The sequence below is a fragment of the Neoarius graeffei genome, chromosome 1, assembly GCF_027579695.1.
Source record: "Neoarius graeffei isolate fNeoGra1 chromosome 1, fNeoGra1.pri, whole genome shotgun sequence".
Taxonomy (NCBI): Eukaryota; Metazoa; Chordata; class Actinopteri; order Siluriformes; family Ariidae; genus Neoarius; species Neoarius graeffei.
This window is the reverse complement of record NC_083569.1, coordinates 46,914,006-46,935,826: the sequence shown is the minus strand read 5'-3', so window position 1 is coordinate 46,935,826 and position 21,821 is coordinate 46,914,006. Positions and strand designations below refer to the sequence as shown.

Here is a 21,821-nt window from a genome sequence, read left to right as displayed (position 1 = left end):
GTGGTATGGTCTGGAAAGTTGGTATATGTGTTGATGAAGTAATGTATATGTGCCTTTTGATACTAAGAAATGTGAGAAATTTTTCATTTTTAGCTCACCTGGACCAAAGGTCCGGTGGGTTTATGCCATGGGCTGCTGAGGTCAGTGTAAAGAGGTAGGGTTGGTTTCCTGCAGCAGAACTTGAAAAATGTGACAAATAACATCTTGAAACTTGGTATATAGTTGGTATATAGGGCGCGGGATATAGAGGACTCTGTCTTCTTGTTTTTAATGTCTTAGGTGGTAATAGTAGCAGTAGTACTAGTAGTTGTATTAGTGGTGGTGGAAGTACTAATAGTAGTAGTAGTAGTAGTAGTAGTAGTAGTGCAAGTAGTAGTGCAAGTAGTAGCAAAAATAATAGTAGTATCTCTTGTTGTTTTTATATTAGTTGTGCCAGAAGTAATAGTAAAGGTATTGGAAATAATATTTGTTGTTGAAGCAGCAGCACCTGTAGTAGTCATAAAAGGTGTTGTTGTGGGAATTCATGTAGTACTAATAGTGGAAGTAGTAGTAGTAGCTATAGATAATAGTAGTAGTTATTGTAGCTGTTGTTGTTGTTGTGCTAGCAGTAATAATAGCAATACTGGAGGTAATAACACTAATAATAGCAGAGAAAGTAATATTAGTAGAAGTACGGTAACTGTGGCAGCAGGGGCGTGGCCAAGCGTCGGTCTGCGAATGGAGGGCGGAGTCAGGGAAGGTAAGTGGTGGAATCATTGCACCTGATGGGGATTAACCTGTGTTTGTGTGTCTTCCCCAGTGACCGCGCGCACACACACACACACAAGTGTTCTGGTTGGGGAGAGCTCTCTTTCTCTGCTCTCTTCTCCTTTTAAAGGGCGCGGTCACTGGGGAAGACACACAAACACAGGTTAATCCCCATCAGGTGCAATGATTCCACCACTTACCTTCCATTCACAGACCGATGCTTGGCCATGCCGCCACTGCCACAGTAACATTCATAGTAGTAGTGGTAGTAATAGTTGTTGTTGTTGTTCTGTTGTAGGGGTCACAGTAGTAGTTGTAGTATGATTTGTATAATATAGTGTTAGATATTTATTGGTTTGTCCAGGGGGGAAAAAACCCCACACGTCTAGTCATTACTGTGAGGAATGACATCAGTGTTTTCAGAGTGCACTCCACATTTGCTGCATTGGCGTGAGGGACTGAATGCAGAGCTCACTGGCTTTCAGAGCTGCACATGACTTTATCTGCTGTTCACACATGAGCAAGACTGAAACACATAAAAGCAGTTCTTCGATAAGCACTCAGATGGACTCGAGGGGAAAGGAAATGCTTCTCGGCATTCAGAGTTGCCACATGGGAAATGGAATTATGTTTAGTCTCATAGTTGCAAAATCTACCTTATAGTGACTTAATGCAGGATAATTTCTCATGTTTAATTAAGATTTGACCTTTTGTCCTTTTATGTTGCAGGGTTCATTTACACGGGAGATGTGGTACACAGAATGCTGACAGCCACACAGTACATCGCCCCCCTCATGGCGAACTTTGACCCCAGTCTGTCCAGAAACTCAACTGTCATTTATTTTGACAATGGTAAGATTTGTGGCCGATTGATTTCGTAGCATCCACGAACAAAGGGAAATGCTACTCTCTGGCACACACACACACACACACACACACACACACACACACACACACACACACACACACACACACACACACAAGCACTAACAGACAGGTAATTAATAAATCATCTCTCTCACTGGTCCAAAAGTAATAAATCAGCCAAGGTATTAAGTTACCGCAATAATTTCAGGGCTTAATTAAAACAGATCGATGTAATTGCAGAATGTGATTAAATGTGCTTGACATAATATCAGGGAATAATCCATCCATCAGTGAGCAGTAGTTGAATGAGGCTATTTGTTAGTAAAATAATTGGGGTAGAGTGGTGAAAATGCCCTGCTGGAGCATTCTGCCACTTAGAGCCAAGTGGAGTGATGTGAACTGCAGAACTACATGCGTCCTTAAAGGTGCCATATTATACCCCTGTGGCAGCGGGGGCGTGGCCAAGCATCGGTTTGTGAATGGAGGGTGGGGCCAGGGAAGGTGAGTGGCAAAGTCATTTCACCTGTTGTCAATTAAAGTTGTGTGTGTGTGTGTGTGTGTGTGTGTGTGTGTGTGTGTGTGTGTGTGTGTTATAGTGATGACAGAGCATAGAAAACGAGGGAGAGAGTCTATGTGTTGTGTGCGAGTGAATAAATTGAGTAAAAGCTGAAAAGCAGTAGAAAAGAATAAAGCCTGTGTTGACCCCAATTCCTGCCTGTCCGCGCTTCAGTATTCCACCCACATCAGGGTCATACCACAACCCCTTTTCCACAAGTTGACACAGTTCCCTGAGGTCTTAATGAAGTGTCTGTGACATGCTTTGGTCAGAATCCCACAAGGATAAAACACCACAGCTTCCTTCTCACCTGGTCTAAACAACCCTGTTCAAAAACGGCTGATTTGAGTTCCTGTTGCTTTAAATGATAATGAGCCATAGAGAACACAGCATATAGTGTATTTCTAAAATTGACCCAATTTCTTATAGTCCACAAGAGTAAGGTATACAAAGTATGTATGTGATTTTAAGTACAAATTTTCAAGTACTGTGCAACCATGTTTGTACACGGTGCTAACTGTAATAACAACTGAAGTGGTGATAATCCTTGTGGTTTTCCAGAGCGGACACTTTGCGGGACGCACATTTCAACCACATGTGAAGCTCTGCTGCAATTGTGTCTCGCATCTGTTTTAAAGTCTGTTTTTTTTACTGTGCAACAACAAAGTATTCTACATCGAAAGATACAAATATTTTCTCAATAAATCATTTACAACCTCGTCATATGGTGAATGCTTTCCGGAGAGGACATTTTCGATGGACAAAGGATTCTGTTGGAGGCACTTAGTTTCCCAAAAAAAAAGTAACTTCCATTTAAATATCTTTCTCTTGTGAATGAAAGTACTGTATACATCCCAAAGTAAAACCTAGTTAGTGCTAAAAAATGCAACTTTGAATTTAACCATTCATCCATCCGTTATCTGTAGCCGCTTATCCTGTACAGGGTCACAGGCGAGCTGGAGCCTATCCCAGCTGACTACGGGCGAAAGGCGGGGTACACCCTGGACAAGTCGCCAGGTCATCGCAGGGCTGACACATAGACACAGACAACCATTCACACTCACACCTACGGTCAATTTAGAGTCGCCAGTTAACCTAACCTGCATGTCTTTGGACTGTGGGGGAAACCGGAGCACCCGGAGGAAACCCACGCGGAGAACATGCAAACTCCGCACAGAAAGGCCCTCGCCGGCCACAGGGCTTGAACCCAGGACCTTCTTGCTGTGAGGCAACAGTGCTAACCACTACACCACCGTGCCGTGAATTTAACCAGTAAAATCTAAATGTAATAATTAAAGTAGAATTAAATGAAATGACCACAAGGTCAAAACTGAGCCCGCATTTGACTCTTACAAACATATTGACTTGAATTTGTAAGAGGCGTTACTGCTGTAGGTGTGTCCCTGTAAAATAAGGTATTAGAAACTCCAGCGTATGTAAACTGGACTTAGTTGCAGGAGTTAATTGGTGTCATTAAAAAAAACAACCATGACTGTGAAACAGATCATGTAGGTGAAATTTTTACACACATCAACTGTGGTGATGCATCTTGCATTTTGGTTTACAGTCAACATTATAGTCTATATTTTTTCTATGCACAGTTCATGTTAATCATCTTCGATCATTGACTAGACTGATATTATCAGTCAAAATTTGGACACCCCTACTCATTCATCAGACGTTCTGTATTTTGACTATTTTCTCCACTGTAGAACGATACTGAAGACATCAAAACTATGAAATAACATATGGAACATATATCCCCTGTGTCCGAAATCACTCCCTACTCACTATATACAACCCCGATTCCAAAAAAGTTGGGACAAAGTACAAGTTGTAAATAAAAATGGAATGCAATGATGTGAAAGTTTCAAAATTCCATATTTTATTCAGAATAGAACATAGATGACATATCAAATGTTTAAACTGAGAAAATGCATCATTTAAAGAGAAAAATTAGGTGATTTTAAATTTCATGACAACAACAACATCTCAAAAAAGTTGGGACAAGGCCATGTTTACCACTGTGAGACATCCCCTTTTCTCTTTACAACAGTCTGTAAACGTCTGGGGACTGAGGAGACAAGTTGCTCAAGTTTAGGGATAGGAATGTTAACCCATTCTTGTCTAATGTAGGATTCTAGTTGCTCAACTCTGTCTTAGGTCTTTTTTGTCGTATCTTCGATTTTATGATGCGCCAAATGTTTTCTATGAATGAAAGATCTGGACTGCAGGCTGGCCAGTTCAGTACCCGGACCCTTCTTCTACGCAGCCATGATGCTGTAATTGATGCAGTATGTGGTTTGGCATTGTCATGTTGGAAAATGCAAGGTCTTCCCTGAAAGAGACGTCGTCTGGATGGGAGCATATGTTGCTCTAGAACTTGGATATACCTTTCAGCATTGATGGTGTCTTTCCAGATGTGTAAGCTGCCCATGCCACACGCACTAATGCAACCCCATACCATCAGAGATGCAGGCTTCTGAACTGAGCGCTGATAACAACTTGGGTCGTCCTTCTCCCCTTTAGTCCGAATGACACGGCGTCCCTGATTTCCATAAAGAACTTCAAATTTTGATTCATCTGACCACAGAACAGTTTTCCACTTTGCCACAGTCCATTTTAAATGAGCCTTGGCCCAGAGAAGACGTCTGCGCTTCTGGATCATGTTTAGATACGGCTTCTTCTTTGAACTATAGAGTTTTAGCTGGCAACGGCAGATGGCACGGTGAATTGTGCTCACAGATAATGTTCTCTGGAAATATTCCTGAGCCCATTTTGTGATTTCCAATACAGAAGCATGCCTGTATGTGATGCAGTGCCGTCTAAGGGCCCGAAGATCACAGGCACCCAGTATGGTTTTCCGGCCTTGACCCTTACGCACAAAGGTTCTTCCAGATTCTCTGAATCTTTTGATGATATTATGCACTGTAGATGATGATATGTTCAAACTCTTTGCAATTTTCCACTGTCGAACTCCTTTCTGATATTGCTCCACTATTTGTCGGCGCAGAATTAGGGGGATTGGTGATCCTCTTCCCATCTTTACTTCTGAGAGCCGCTGCCACTCCAAGATGCTCTTTTTATACCCAGTCATGTTAATGACCTATTGCCAATTGACCTAATGAGTTGCAATTTGGTCCTCCAGCTGTTCCTTTTTTGTACCTTTAACTTTTCCAGCCTCTTATTGCCCCTGTCCCAACTTTTTTGAGACGTGTTGCTGTCATGAAATTTCAAATGAGCCAATATTTGGTATGAGATTTCAAAATGTCTCACTTTCAAAATTTGATATGTTGTCTATGTTCTATTGTGAATACAATATCAGTTTTTGAGATTTGTAAATTATTGCATTCCGTTTTTATTTACAATTTGTACTTTGTCCCAACTTTTTTGGAATCGGGGTTGTAGTGCAGATATATAGTGAGGATTATTTACACCCTATATAGTGCACTAAAAGTGTCCCCCAATGCATCACGAAAAGTAGTGTACAACCTATAGTTACTAACCAAAGCAATATATCCCATCATGCGTTGCGGTTGCGCTGAAATAAATCAAATTAAAAATCTCGAATTTGATTTAATAAAAAGCAGCGGCAAAGAAGAACGTATTCAGCCTTGATTTAAAAAACGGAAAGATGCAAATACTTTATATTTATTAATGTGGGAAATACACTCAGTATAATATGTATTTATTACAAAAATACATGTATGCATTTATTATTTTACCCACCAGCTGCCTGATCTGACACGTTTTAATTGTACGCCAGTAATAACGTAAATAACAGCGTGGCCGAGTAGTGTCCGAAAGGGCTTTTTCATTTTACCAATGAGCTCACTATATAGTCCTCTATATAGTAATTCCCTAGATAGGGAGTAGGGAGTAGTGAACAAGTGAGCAATTTCGGACACAGGGATGGAGTTATGTGGTAAATAAAAATGTGCTAAAATTCATGTTTCATATTTTAGATTCTTCAAAGTAGCCAGCGTTTACCTTGACGATGCTTTGCACACTATCAGCATTATCTTAACCAGCTTCATGAGGGAGTCACCTGGAATGCTTTTCAATTAACAGGTGCCTCGTCAAAAGTTAATTAGTGCAATTTCTTGCCTTCTTAATGTACTTGAGATAAAACAGTAAACAGTAAATAATAAAAATACAGTAAATGGCCCTATTCCACAACTGTAGTAATCCATATTATGTCAAGAACCACTCAGCTAAGTAAAGAACTAAGTAAAGAGAAACAACAGACCTTTAAGGCATGAAGTGGCTTTTAATTCATTTTAAATAAATAAATACACTGAATTAGAGGGGCGGCACGGTGGTGTAGTGGTTAGCGCTGTTGCCTCACAGCAAGAAGGTCCGGGTTCGATCCCCATGGCCGGCGAGGGTCTTTCTGTGTGGAGTTTGCATGTTCTCCCCGTGTCCGCGTGGGTTTCCTCCGGGTGCTCCGGTTTCCCCCACAGTCCAAAGACATGCAGGTTAGGTTAACTGGTGACTCTAAATTGACCGTAGGTGTGAATGTGAGTGTGAATGGTTGTCTGTGTCTATGTGTCAGCCCTGTGATGACCTGGTGACTTGTCCAGGGTGTACCCCGCCTTTCGCCTGTAGTCAGTTGGGATAGGCTCCAGCTTGCCTGCGACCCTGTAGAACAGGATAAAGCGGCTAGAGATAATGAGATGAGATGAGATGAGATGAGATGAGACTGCATTAGAAGGTGTGTCCAAACTTTTGACTGGTACTCTATGTTAATGGCATTTTGTGAGGAAAAAATCATACTGAGCTTGATTTCATACACTTTCTGACATGCAGTCAGTGATATATATATATATATATATATATATATATATATATATATATATGTGTGTGTGTGTGTGTGTGTGTGTGGTTGCAGGCACTGCACTGGTGGTTCAGTGGGATCATGTTCACCTCCAGGACTCGTATAATCTGGGCAGCTTCACATTTCAGGCCACACTACACAGTGATGGCAGAATTATCTTCGCCTACAAGGAGGTCAGACAGTTTTCTCCATTTACTCGCTCTTGTTTTGTGTGTGTGTGTGTGTGTGTGTGTGTGTGTGTGTGTGTGCCTGCCTTTGTTCTTTATAATACCCATCACTCTTATCAGCTCTCATTTACAGTGTATTTCTTGTTTATTCCTTAAACTTTTCAGGTAATTATCTCTGAATTCTCTCTCTCTCTCTCTCTCTCTTTCACGCATGCTCTCTCACTCTTCCTCTCTGTATGTTCTTCCCTCTGTTCTCTCGTTCTGCCTTTGTAATTACAAATTCCTCTCAGCAATAGCTGGTAAAGCAATAAAGCCACTGGTCTTACTCCTGTTATTACATGACATTTGCCATGAGTGAAAATTCAGTTTCTCCCTTGATTAACAGGACTTCTGTAAATATGGCAGCATCACCCCATCTGCTCTTTCTTCCCATCCTTTTCCCATGTGCCTATAGGATCTCTCTCCAAAGCAGACACCAAAACTTTATTATATATGAAAGCTCTGACTAAATTGTTTTTCAGCCAAAGGAGAGAAAAAATAAATAAGAATTAGTTTCAGTTGTTTTGGCAGAGCAGCCGCTGGCTGATTAAATTACAATCAAATAGAATGAAGAAAGACAGATTTATCTGGAATGCATTACATATGGATTACTGGTGCCATGTTGGGCGACACGGTGGTGTAGTGGTTAGCGCTGTCGCCTCACAGCAAGAAGGTCCGGGTTTGAGCCCCGCGGCCGGCGAGGGCCTTTCTGTGTGGAGTTTGCATGTTCTCCCCGTGTCTGTGTGGGTTTCCTCCGGGTGCTCCGGTTTCCCCCACAGTCCAAAGACATGCAGGTTAGGCTAACTGGTGACTCTAAATTGACCGTAGGTGTGAATGTGAGTGTGAATGGTTGTTTGTGTCTGTGTCAACCCTGCGATGACTTGTCCAGGGTGTACCCCGCCTCTCACCCATAGTCAGCTGGGATAGGCTCCAGCTTGCCTGCGACCCTGTAGGACAGGATAAGCGGCTACAAGATGATGGATGGATGGAAGGGTGCCATGTTGTATATCATGACAGCTTTTTAAAATTATTTCTTTATTTTGGAGAGTTTTTGTGTGCAGGTTCAAATGTTATCTCACACATTTTCCAAAGGGTTTTAAGAGCAACTGGATAGCTGAGAAATGTATGTTAGGATGTTCTTTTAAATATACTTATTCTTGGATAAATGAGGCTCATTATTTCTTAAATATGAATTTACGTGATAATTGGAGGATTCACTTTGTAATCCCTGGGCATTTTTTTCACTGTTTAATCTCTGGGCAATTTATTTCCCTTTATTTTCCATACTTTATTTCTCAGCACCCACTGCTCTATGGGACTTAATGAAAGTCAACAATGAAACTGACATTGAAACAAATTATACATGCCAGGAATGGACAAATCATAAATTTATTACATAGCTAACCGGGCAAATGGAAGCTCAAATGTCCTGCCCAGTTCCATGTTTTGTTTGCCCAGAAACCTGATTGACTTGGCAAAAAAAGTGTCAACTAATGTAACATAATAATGTAAAGCAAACTAGTTAGCTAGATAAGTGCATTAATACTCATCTCATCTCATTATCTGTAGCTGCTTTATCCTGTTCTACAGGGTCGCAGGCAAGCTGGATCCTATCCCAGCTGACTACGGGCGAAAGGCGGGGTACACCCTGGACAAGTCACCAGGTCATCACAGGGCTGACACATAGACACAGACAACCATTCACACTCACATTCACACCTACGGTCAATTTAGAGTCACCAGTTAACCTAACCTGCATGTCTTTGGACTGTGGGGGAAACTGGAGCACCCGGAGGAAACCCACGCAGACACGGGGAGAACATGCAAACTCCACACAGAAAGGCCCTCGCTGGCCACGGGGCTCGAACCCGCACCTTCTTGCTGTGAGGCGACAGCGCTAACCACTACACCACCGTGCCGCCTGCATTAATACTGACAAAGGAAATCAAGTAATCTATGATCATGGGCCAAAGTTTTACCTGTAAATACGAGGTGCGATCAAAAAGTTCTGAATGCGAACAAACGAAGCATGTCATGGACATACGCACGCATCAGGAGCAAGCAGTAACTTTCCTGAGCCAATATGCCATGTGATGTCACACTATCAACATCAGGACCTGTATTGCACATGTTTTGGTGACAATGTTCATGTGTGCATTTGTGATTTTATAATGGACCTCAAACTTGAGCAAAGAGCAAACATCAAATCCCATGTCAAACTTGAGAAATCAGCAACAGAGACCCTTGAAATGCTTCACAAATACAACCCTTGAAAATGTCCAAGAAATTGAGTGCATTGTGCATCAGGATTGTTGGCTCGCCCTGACTTCTGCCCCTCTTGAAGCTCGATTGCCACTCAAAACACCTCACCCAGCTCGTTGCTTCATCGCCATAGGCTTGCTGAAGCATTTCAGTGTTCTCTGGTACCAATTTCCCAAGTTTGACAGAGAATTTGTTTGCTCTCTGCATAAAATCGCAAATGCGCACATGCACGTTGTCACAAAATCGTGTGTAACCCAGGTCCCGATGTTGACCATGCAACATCACGGGAAATACTGACTCAAAGTTACAGCTCGCTCTTGCTACACATATATGACCATGCCAGGCTGCGTTTGTTTGCAAGAGGAATGGTCACAGAACTTTTTGATCACACCTCATATGGTGTTCTTATATTGCATGTAAAAGATATTATTTGAGTCTGGCTTATAATTTTCTCTTGATATATTTAACCACAAGTATATGGTGTTAGCAGGAGAGTTACATAACAGCTTGGGTCTAGACATTGGCCCACCAGAAAGTGTATTAGGTTTAAATAGATTCCAACAACAAAAGCTGAGAAACATTCCGGGCATCTCTTGGGAAGATCATATCCCGAACACAGAAGTCCTCAAAAGAGCTGGACGTCCCCCCTCCCATCGAGACGGTGATCAAATGCCACCAACTGCGTTGGCTTGGCCATGTCCAAAGGATGCCAAATGAATGACTCCCCAAGCAAGTCCTCTACCCTGAACTGACTGAAGGCCATAGAAAGAGGGGGCATCCAAAAAGCGCTGCAAGGACGTCATCAAAAGATCTCTGATGGCGTTTAACATCGACCTGCAGAACTGGGAAGCAGTCACAGAAAACCGAAGGCTTTGGAGAACATCCTGTCTTTCTGTCTGAAAATGATAAGAGACATCATGCCAACAAAAACCGCCACCGCCGAAAGCTTCGAGAACAACCGCGAGCAGCCGGCATTGGAGCGCCTCCTACTACTCCTTGCCCTCATTGTTCTCGACTGTTTCACTTGCATCTTGGACTCTCAATTCATTTACATTTCAAGCACCCTGTGTCTTGATCTTGGAAAGGATACTCGACCTCGAGCTACGCCAACGACGATACCAAATGAAAACTTTTCAGTAAAGAGCAGGATTTTTTTCTTTCTCTGGTGGTTGAACCTATTTGTCTGCCAACCAATTATGAATAAATTACCATGGTATGGAAATGTTCTTGTTCTGGGGAGTCTTAGTCTCAGTTTAAGTCTGCTTATTTGTCCATTCTCTGCACAGAAGGAACAGTGTCAGCTCTCAGCTACAAAAATCAAACCTGTTTTATTGAGAATTGAATCAGCTTGCAGATTTCAGTTATACTGTATGCCTTTACATGGATTCCTTTTTATATATGTTCTTTTGTTGTTATTCTGGTCTCAGGTTCCGATTCAGATCGCTCAGATCAGCTCTGTTAACCATCCAGTGAAGGTGGGCCTCTCTGACGCCTTTGTGGTGGTCCACAGGATTCAACAAATTCCTAGTAAGTCATAAAACTATTCTAGCAGCACATTTCATACCCATCACTCTCAGCCTTTGTAAAGTGGTGTGTTCTTTCAGAGCTCCTTTAACGACAACAGAAACTACATAAGTCCAAGAAATGGTGAAATATTTGGGGTGAGATGTAATTCATCTAAGTCTGTTCAACCTGTCTGTGTGTCAGACTTCATAGTTCAGTGGCATTTGTAAATTCAGAAATAAATACTACTAGTGCTATTTTTTTTACTTTCATATTTTGGCATACATGCGATTCGAAATTGAGAATATCATGAACATATATAGGCATATTTAAGAGTATACAGTAAATTAAACTATCATGTCTGCAGATTACTTTAGTAAAACATACAAGAACTAAAAGAACATAATTAATCTCTTAAGCTCCAAAAAATAGAAAATGAGCCTAAAATTCCACTCTTCACTCGTATATTAATTTAATTAGGTTATCTCTAATTCAGAGTAGTTACTGGAATTATAGGCTTCTGGTTCTGGTCTGATTATAAGTGTGAAAAAGTAAAGGGTGGTATAACTTATAAGTAAAGAAAAAAAAATCTTAACCCCTAAAAAAAATTCAGCGCGCAGTCATTCCAGAGTTATACTTCTTACTTTAGTAACTACGTTTCTTTCCTTGAGTTTCATTGTAGTTAATGAATAAATGAGAGTATGTACTGAATAAGGTGCTTTCGCATTAATAAGCAAATAGGTAGATGAGACTGTACATTGTTTCAATATCTTCTTGTGATACTGAAATAAAACAGTTTTACTATCCCCCACTGGTTGAAAGGCCTGAAGGGGGATTTTGTCATGGCGATGTCCGTCTGTCCGTCTCGGGAAGGGTACTCACCTTCTGAAATCAACTTCTCTCACAATTGTTGGAGGCATTTCACCAAACCTGGTAAAAGGTATTGTTGTATGTCGGTAGTACGCATATTGTGATTTTGTTAAATTCAGTCACATTTTACCAGAGTTACAGCCCTTGATTAACAAAATTATAATTTGACAATTTCACGAGAGTGTGTTTTCCTTCTGAAATCAACTCACAATTTTTGGAGGAATTTCACGAAACATGGCAAAAGGCCTTGTTACTGTATATGTCGGTACTACACATATTGTAATTTTGTTCAATTCAGTCATATTTTACCAGAATTGTGGCCCTTGATTAACAACCTTGTACTTTCACTATTTCCTGAAGGTGTGCTCGCCTTCTGACATCAACTTGTCACAATTTGTGGACGAATTTCTCAAAGCTTGGCAAAAGGCCTTGTTATATGACGGTAATACACATATTGCGATTTAATTTAGTTTGTGAAAATTTTACCAGAGTTTTGACCCTTGATTAAATAACTTGTACTTTGACAGTTTCATGAGGGTGTACGTTCTTCTGAAATCAGCTCCTCTCACAATTCTTGGAGGAATTTCACCAAACTTGGCAAAAGGCTTTGTTATATGACAGTTATACACACATTGAAATTTCATTTAATTTGGGCAAATTTTACCAGAGTTATGCTCTTGATTATTAACAAACTTTACTTTGGCAATTTCATCAAAGTGTACTTGTTCTCTGAAATCAACTTCCCTCACAATTTTTATCCCCCACTGGCTGAAAGGCCCGAAGGGGGATTATGTCGTGGCATTGTCTGTCCTGGGAAGGGTGCTCACCTTCTGAAATCAACTCCTCTGACAATTTTTGGAGGAATTTCACGAAACTTGACAGGATTCTTTGTTATATGTCGGTAATACGCATATTGCAATTTCGTTCAATTCAGTCGCATTTTACCAGAGTTATGGCCTAGTTGCCGGCGGGGGATATTGTGCTCTCAGAGCACTCTTGTCACAATTGTTAGCTCAAAATACAAGTATTACAGTTTTACATAATCATATTTTTTTTTCTTAAAGTTGACATAGTATACCCGTTTTCTACAAGTTAACACAGTTCCCAGACGTCTAAATAAAATGTCTGTGATGTGCTTTGGACACAATACCACAAGAATAAAACACCACAGCTCCCTTCTCACTGTCTAAACAGCCCTGTTCAAAAACGGCTAATTTTAGTGCCTGTTCCTTTAAATGATAATGAGCCCCTGCTCACCCCACCCCACTTTTCTGCCAGCCAATCAGGTAGCATTTTCTCATGAATATTCATTCCCAAAGTCAGTTCTCAAGGGGAATCAAACATGTTTTCTGAAATAGGCAGCACAAAAGAAACTGACTGGGTGTTTAATAATTTCAGAGTTTGGGGGTTGATAGACACTCCAGAAACCCAAATGTATATGCCCAAGCACTGAAAAAGGGAAGTTTTCATAATATGCCCCCTTTAATTCCCTTTAAGAACAAAGTGATGTTTTTTTAATGACATCCCAACATGGTTCAATTAAAGATATACAGATTCATTGAATTCAGTGGTGGGAATAACCAGCTGATTGAAATGACGACAAATATATTTTCTTTTTTTCTCTGTCACTGTATGTTGATATTTCAGAGGTAATGAAAAATGCCAACCATGCAAAATTCACAATGATTTAAAAACATACAAAGGGATAAATATCAAATATTATTCTAACAGGGAGATCAAGAGGCATTAAACATTAACAAGAAGGTCAGTGTTAAAGTGCCCAGTCTCAACCTTTAATTATGACAATAAATTAATTATATTAGGAAACTGATTAGGAAGGCAGGATCTGTCCTGGGCTGTGCACTGGACTCAGTGGATGTAGTGGGGGAGAGGAGGATGTTGGCCAAGTTGCCATCCTTAATGGCGAACACCTCCCATCCACTGCAGGAGACAGTAGCAGCACTGGGCAGCTCCTTCAGTGACCGGCTCCTCCATCTGCAGTGTGTTAAGGAGAGATACAGCAGCTCCTTCCTCCCTACTGCTGTGAGACTGTACAACCAGTACCTTACCAAGCACCGCACCAGACACTCCTCACAATAACGAACAATACTGTCCAGATCACTTCTACATCCATAGAAACCCCTCTGAACGTATAGACCCTTTTCAGTCACGTGACCTTCGTAAACGCGACCACCATTTTGGACATGTAGCGGACTTCGGCTCGAATCAGTTTGAATGCGAGGAAGGCGACAAACAGAGAACATACAAGAAAAAGGAGCGAGATGCAGAAAACACCTTCACTATCCAGTGATGTAGGGCATTTACAGGGCGAGCAGAGGGAGAGGTATTTGCAAAAATTGAGGTTAGCAGGCTTAGAGAGCGACGTTTACCTGCTTCCACCAGGATTGTTCACTGACATACGGAAGTACACGAAGCCCTCGTCTTTACCTGACTTCGGCCCACATGATCTGTATACCTATGTCGTTAAAAACCCATCGCCATACACATACACGCCAACGTTCGAGGTTCCGGAGCGCGCTCCGGCTTGCTCCCGGAGTGCTCCGGCCGAGGTTCCCCTCAAATTAAGCAGCGCGCGCCGGCTTGCTCCAGGAGTGCTCCGGCCAAGGTTACGGAGCGCGCTCCGGCTTGCTCCGGAGCAAGCCGGAGCACGCTGCTTAATTTGAGGGGAACTTCGGCCAGAGTGCGCTCCGGAACCTCGGCCGGAGCACTCCGGGAGCAAGCCGGCGCGCGCTGCTTAATTTGAGGGGAACCTCGGCCGGAGCACTCCGGGAGCAAGCCGGAGCGCGCTCCGGAACCTCGGACGTTGGCTCCGGCAGCTATTTATACTGGATCCGGTGTAAATAGCTGCCGGATCATAATTACAGTAAACTAGTAAATACAGTAAAGGAAAAACTTGAGACTGAAAGGTTTTAACAGTCATCCAAATGACTGAACGTAAACATTGCTACAGTAACATACTAGCTACTTGTTGACATTAGCTAGTCAACAATAGCTACTACAGAAGAACAAAGAGGTTACAATGGGTTATTTTAGCCTATTTGGTTACACACTCGCCGCCACAGAATGTTAACAGCAATGTTATGCCTTTTCTGGCTAATTTTATTCGTCTTACCTCCAACAAAGTGGTCACTACACAAGCGTTGGTATGCCGCTATCCATCTTCTCCGTCGGTCAGCATCTACCGGGATCCGATAAAATGATAAACCTTGCCTTGTTTGTTGATGGTTACTACATCCAGGTGCACAACAATATAGTGGCATGATGGAAGTCTTGCTGAAAGTAAAAACTTTCTTTGCTGCCGTTCCTCAATGCTGGCTGTGGTAAACTACTGGTAGTACACGTCCAAAATGCCGGCCGCGTTTGTCGTGACGTCACGTGAAAAGGGTCCATACTGACTATCAGCATCAGTACTTTACAGCGAACTGCTAGCTACACACTGTTAAAATGGCTCTTGTGCAATATACTGACTTACAACACACTTGTGCAATACTGTCTGGGTATTACTAGTAATAATACCTGTGCAATACTTACACGCGCAATACCACCTTTTGTAATACACTTATGTTAACTATATATCTGCAAACCATTTAATTTATGCAAATTAGTTAATTTTTTTATCTCTAAATTTGTAGTTTATTTCTTTTATATATATCCTTTTTTGTATACTTGGTACTTTTGCACTACTCCTTCACTGCCTTATCTTTTTCTCTTTATATATTTTGCTGCTGTAACAATGTAAAGTTCCCCTTGTGGGATAATAAAAGGCTATCTTATCTTATCTTATCTTATCTTATCTTATCTTATCTTATCTTATCTTATCTTATCTTATCTTATCTTATCTTATCTTATCTTATCTTATCTTAATTTGAGTTTGTTTCAAAACTTTAATAAACACCCAACTTTAACTTTGTGCTTTTATCAAAATGCAACATTTGGGATTGTATTTGATGATGTCTGATAGCATTACACACAGATAAAGTTTATTTAATGGGGTATGGATCAAAAATAAAAAAAAAGTAACAAATGTTTGTGGTGTATATGAGCTGACATGTGAAGTTTGGCTGAACATGATTGACAGCATTATTTTTTCCGACTGAACCTGGCATTATAATTTCGGAAAATAGTTTATATTTCAGATATATAGTCTATGACCTCCATTATGGTGGAAAAAAGGCAAAGCTGAACCTCCTCATAACTCCTCAGCAGCTCTATTCGACTGTAAACATTCCCACAACCCTTTCATTTGTCATAGTTTTTTAAATAAACATATGGCTTATGCTCTCAGACATGACCTTAAAGTCGAGACACTCCACCCTGCTGTTCTATTACTGTTATTAGAATTTATTTACATTTCCATGCAAAATAGAGCCTTAAACCATCTGTATGTAGTAAAGGTCTTAAACTAATGAAGTATGGAGAGAAACTTATGCTGGCTCAGCTGTGAAGCTACAGTTTTGGTACTTGTCACCCAATTTTTCAGCCAAAATGATGCTTGCTTGGCTAATTTGCATGTCAAACTATAAAGCGGTATTGGAAAAAATGCAGTACGATTGCAGTGCAAGGACTAAGAAAATATGCTGTACAGTCAGGCAGTACCATATGCTGTCTCAGGGGAACTGCTCAGCAAAATAGCAAACTGTAATAGTGCTGACGCGGACTTCTTTCTACGAGGAGGGTTGACACTTCTGTAAAACATACAGTAGGTGATCCGGTTCTTGCGTAACAAAAAAAAAAAAGTGTGTGCAGCGTGCGGATCATTTCACGCCATTGTAAACAGTTCATGAATGTTTATAGAGAGAATTGTGCATGTTTATTTAAAACCTCTTGCTTGCGCTTCTTCAACAGCTTACATAGGCAGAATATTTGGAAGAGGTACAATAGCAATGTTGGAGACATGATGATGTAGCATAGCCAGCCATTAACACTTCATTGTTTCTCATTAAAATGTCATCTGGCAGTTGTAATTGCTTGCCATAACAATGTAGCTGAGAACTGTACGAGAGTGAGGTAGGGTTAAGATGGAAAGCACAACGTGTTTCCAAGACTGTGACGGAACTTTGTGAGATGGACGCATGCTTTATTGAAGACAAATTCTGCGCTATGTTTACATGTCATAAGTATTCACAGCATAAACGCATCAGCCGTTTTGTACTCTGAATAATCAGGTCTAAAGGGATTAGGCATCAGTTCAATTATTTGTATAGAGCTTTGATTATCACACAATGCTGATTTACAGAAATACGGATGTAGATTTATATTTACATACTTAATGAGCAAGCCAGAGGCAACAGTAGCAAGGAAACACAACATGAGGAAGAAAACTTTAAGAAAAGGAACCCATCCTCTTCTACAACTCCAAATTGGAAAAAGTTGGGACGGTATGGAAAATGCAAATTAAAAAAGAAAGCAGTGATTTCTAAATTTACTCTGATTTGCATTTCATTGTAGACAGTATGAACCCAAGATAGTTCATGTTTTATCTGGTCAACTTCATTTCATTTGTTAATCTACATCCATTCCTGTGTTTCAGTCCAGCAACACATTCCAAAAATTGTTGGGATTTGGTGCAATTTAGGGCTAGTAATGAGGTAAAACAATTAAATCATGATATGATTTGAAACGAATGACGGTGATCATGATTTGGTACAAAAACAGTATCCAGGAAAGGCCTAGTCTTTGAGGAGCAAAAATGGGACAAAGATCTCCGGTTTGTCAACAAATGCATGAGAAAATTATTGGAATCTGGAAGAGTTTCGGTGCATAAAGGGCAAGGGCACAAGCCTAAGCTGAACACCCGTGAGCTCCGATCCCTCAGACTGCATCAAGAACCGTCATTCATCTATAGCTGATATAACCACATGGGCTCAGGATTACTTTGACAAACCTTTGTCAAGCACTAAAATACAGAGTTACAGCCACAAATGCCAGTTAAAACTTTACTGTGCAAAAAGGAAGCCTTATGTCAACTGTGTCCAGAAGCGCCATCAACTTCTCTGGGCTTGGAGGCACCTGGGATGGACCATCACACAGTGGAAACATGTACTGTAGTCAGATGAATCAGTATTCCAGGTCTTATTTGGAAGAAATGGATGCTGTGTACTCTGGACCAAAGACAAAAAGGACAAGCCAGACTGTCACCAGGAACAAGTCCAAAATCCAGGGTCTGTCATGGTATGGATTTGTGTCACTGCCCTGTGTTGGGATGAGTATAAGTCAGTCTTACAGATTCAATAACTGTCATATCCACGAGTTTTCCTTGTACAATGAAATCTTTAGTTTGCACATTCTTATGGATGCAGCAGGAGAAAACAGGGGTAAATGATAACAAATAAAATAACAACAATTGGTCTCATTTCTCATGCTGGATGGATACTAACAAATAAATGTGTCAACTGTTGGCAGAAGCATTTAAACAAGAAATTTGGGCAGGTTGTTGAGTCTGACCTGACTGTAGCCTCAATCTGCCTCAAGGTTTGATAAGATATGTTGTGTTGTCTGAGATGCTTTTCTGCTCACCACGGTTGTAAAGAGTGGTTATTTAAGCTATTCTAGCCTTCCGTAGCCAGCTCAAACCAGCGTGGCCATTTTCCTCCAATCTGTCTTGTCCCACAGAACTGCTGCTTACTGAATGTTTTTTGTTTTTCGCGCCATTCTGTTTAAACTACATAGACTATTGTGGATGAAAAGCGACCCCAGGCACTACAATACTACAGACACAGAGACACTGAGATCGCATATTTTCCCATTCCGATGGTTGATGTGAACATTAACTGAAGTTCTTGACCTGTACCTGCATGAATTTATGCATTGTGCTGTTGCTGCCACATGATTGGCTGGTAGAAGCAGAGATTATAGCTGATACACTATGGTTTTATCATACACTTCTTCCAAATTGGATTTTCTGAAGAAAGGATGGGGGGGGTGAAAGTCCCTGTAGTCGCTAAGCTGTCTGTCTGCTTAAGAAGAAAAGTTTTGTGATGGTGTGGTTGAATTCAGCAGGGACACGGAACTGAGCTGCACTGGAGACTGACAATAAAGCCGTCTGGGGAGGGATGACAAGAGAGGACACGTTGTTGTATTTGCTGTCAGAATAGTATGAATCACAGTTTCATATTTACCCCAGTGACGTGTGTGTGTGTGTGTGTGTGTGTGTGTGTGTGTGTGTGTGTGTGTGTGTGTGTGTGTGTGTGTGTTTTGCCAGCTGTGAAAGGGCAGCATTTACATCTATCCAGCCTCACCCTGTCCATCTTCTGGCTTGTCACATTTGCCCAGTCAAGTGAGAGAGAGAGAGAGAGAGAGAGAGAGAGAGAGAGAGAGATCAATGAAGCATGTAAGGCGGTGATACACTGAGAGCTCAGCAGTGTTAGAACAGAATGGAAAGATACAGGGTTGCATAGATGTTTTGGTCTGATCGGCTATTACTAATTACTGAAGGGAAACTTGTTAAACTGCAAACCACTGACAGGAGTAAGCACACACACACACGGGCATACGTGCACACACACATCTGCAGGCAAAATGTCAGCATGGTACACAGGAGGCCTGTGACGCCACACAGACTGGTGTGGTAATTATCTACCGGAAAAGGCTTTTAACTGACAGAACATCCTCCACTGAACAAGCTTCAATTTCCCGTACTAAAACTATCAGCAGGGGACACATCTACACACACACACTTGCATACCTGCCTTCACAGCGAACACCGGCTGAATAACGTAATTCTGAGTTTTTTTTTTTCCTCATCTATAACTCTTGACTCTCTGCTCACAGCATGTTTATCTGACTGTGTAGAAGAGTCATGTGACTGAGATATCCACAGCTCATATTCACATAGTCAAAAAAAAATCACGAAGCAACGAATACATACAGTATTACACAGAGATGTTCAGCTAGGTTGTCGATACCAGGTATGAAGGGAAAAAGGCAACTTTTCCAACATCACTTTGACAGCTTATCTATAGTCAGAGCTGTAAAAGTCATATGGTTTCACACTCCATCAACATTACATAACAATTTATCAACTCAAGGATAATATATACTAGTGCATCTCAAAAAATTAGAATATTGTGAAAAAGTTCAATATTTTCCATCAGTTATTTAAGAAAGTGAAAATGTTATATATTATAGACTCATTACACATAAACTAAAATGTTTCAACCATTTTTCTATTTTAATTTTAATCAGTATGGCATAAAGTACAAAAACATAAAAAAAAACCATCTCAAAATATTAGAATATTTCATTTTGAGTTTGAGTAAAACAGTATGAACACAGTGTATCTCTCGGTCTAGTTCAGTACACACAACCACAATCATGGGGAAGACTGTTGACTTGACTGTTGTCCAGAAGATGATCACTGATGCCCTCCACAAGGAGGGTAAGCCACAAAAGGTCATTGCTGAAAAGGGTGGCTGGAAAAGGTGCACAAGCAACAGGGATGGCCGCAGTCTTGAGAGGATTGTCAAGAAAAATTGATTCAAGAACTTGGGAGAGCTTCACAAGGAGTGGACTGAGGCTGGTGTCAGTGTATCAAGACCCATCACGAACAGACATCTTCAAGAAAGGGAATACAACTTTCGCATTCCCAATATCAAGCTACTCTTGAGCCAAAGACAATGTCAGAAGTGTCTTATCTGGGCTAAGGAGAGAAAGAAATGGACTGTTGCTCAGTGGTCCAAAGTCCTCTTTTCAGATGAAAGTACATTTTGCATTTAATTTGGAAATCACAGTTCTAGAGTCTGGAGGAAGAGTGGAGAGGCACAGAATCCAAGGTGTTTGAAGTCCAGTGTGAAGTTTCCACAGTCTGTGATGATTTGGGGTGCCATGTCATCTGCTGGTGTTGGTCCACTGTATTTTATCAAGTCCAAAGTCAACACAGCCATCTACCAGGAGATTTTAGAGCACTTCATGCTTCCATCTGCTGACGAGCTTTTTGGAGATGCTGATTTCCTTTTCCAGCAGGACTTAGCACCTACCCACAGTGCCAAAACTACTACCAAATGGTTTGCTGACCATGATATTACTGTGTTTGATTGGCCAGCCAACTTGCCTGACCTGAACCCCATAGAGAATCTATGGGGTATTATCAAGAGGAAGATGAGAAACACCCGACCCAAAAATACAGATACGCTGAAGGCCACTATCAAAGCAACCTGGGCTTCAATAACACCTCAGCAGTGCCACAGACTGATCACCTCCATGCCACACCGCATTGATACAGTAATTCATGGTAAAGGAGCCCCAACCAAGTATTGAGTGTATAAATGAATATACTTTTCAGAAGTTGGACATTTCTGTATTGTAAATCCTTTTTTTGATTGATCTTAGGGAATATTCTAATAATTTGAGATACTGGATTTCTGATTTTCATGAGCTATAAGCCATAATCATCAAAACTAAAACAAAAAAGGCTTTAAATATTTCACTTTACATGTAATGAATATAGACTATATGAAAGTTTACCTTTTTGAATTAAATTATGAAAAAAAGGAACTTTTTCATGGTATTCTAATTTTTTGAGATGCACTAGTATATATAAATAGGTTAAGTTTAGATATAGAGGCAGGCTTAGCATTTACAATACCAGTCAAAAGTTTGGACACCCCTACTCATTCATAGGCTTTTCTGTACTTTGACTATTTTCTCCATTATAGAACAATACTGAAGACATCAAAACTATGAAATAACATCTGGAACAGATATGGTATTATGTGGTAAACAAACAAGTGTTAAAAACAAAAAGTTTCATATTTTAGATTCTTCTTAGTTGCCACCGTTTACCTTAATGATGCTTTACAAACTATTGGCATTATCTTAACCAGGTTCATGAGGTAGTCACCTGGAATGCTTTGAGATGGTCAAACAGTAAATAGTAAATAATAATAATACAGTAAATAGCCACAACTGTCGGCACGGTGGTGTAGTGGTTAGCGCTGTCGCCTCACAGCAAGAA

At 40.8% G+C, this 21,821-nt stretch overlaps 1 protein-coding gene across 2 annotated transcripts in view; it reads left to right on the top strand.

Moving 5' to 3' along the window:
* plxdc2b (plexin domain containing 2b) overlaps positions 1-21,821 on the top strand; it is a 335,111-nt gene that overhangs the window by 220,860 nt on the left and 92,430 nt on the right. For both annotated transcript variants that reach the window (XM_060932768.1, XM_060932767.1), the window contains exons 5-7: positions 1,477-1,599; positions 7,062-7,180; positions 10,903-11,002. In XM_060932768.1, the coding sequence (XP_060788751.1) occupies positions 1,477-1,599; positions 7,062-7,180; positions 10,903-11,002 (342 nt within the window). The remainder of the gene's footprint in view (positions 1-1,476; positions 1,600-7,061; positions 7,181-10,902; positions 11,003-21,821) is intronic.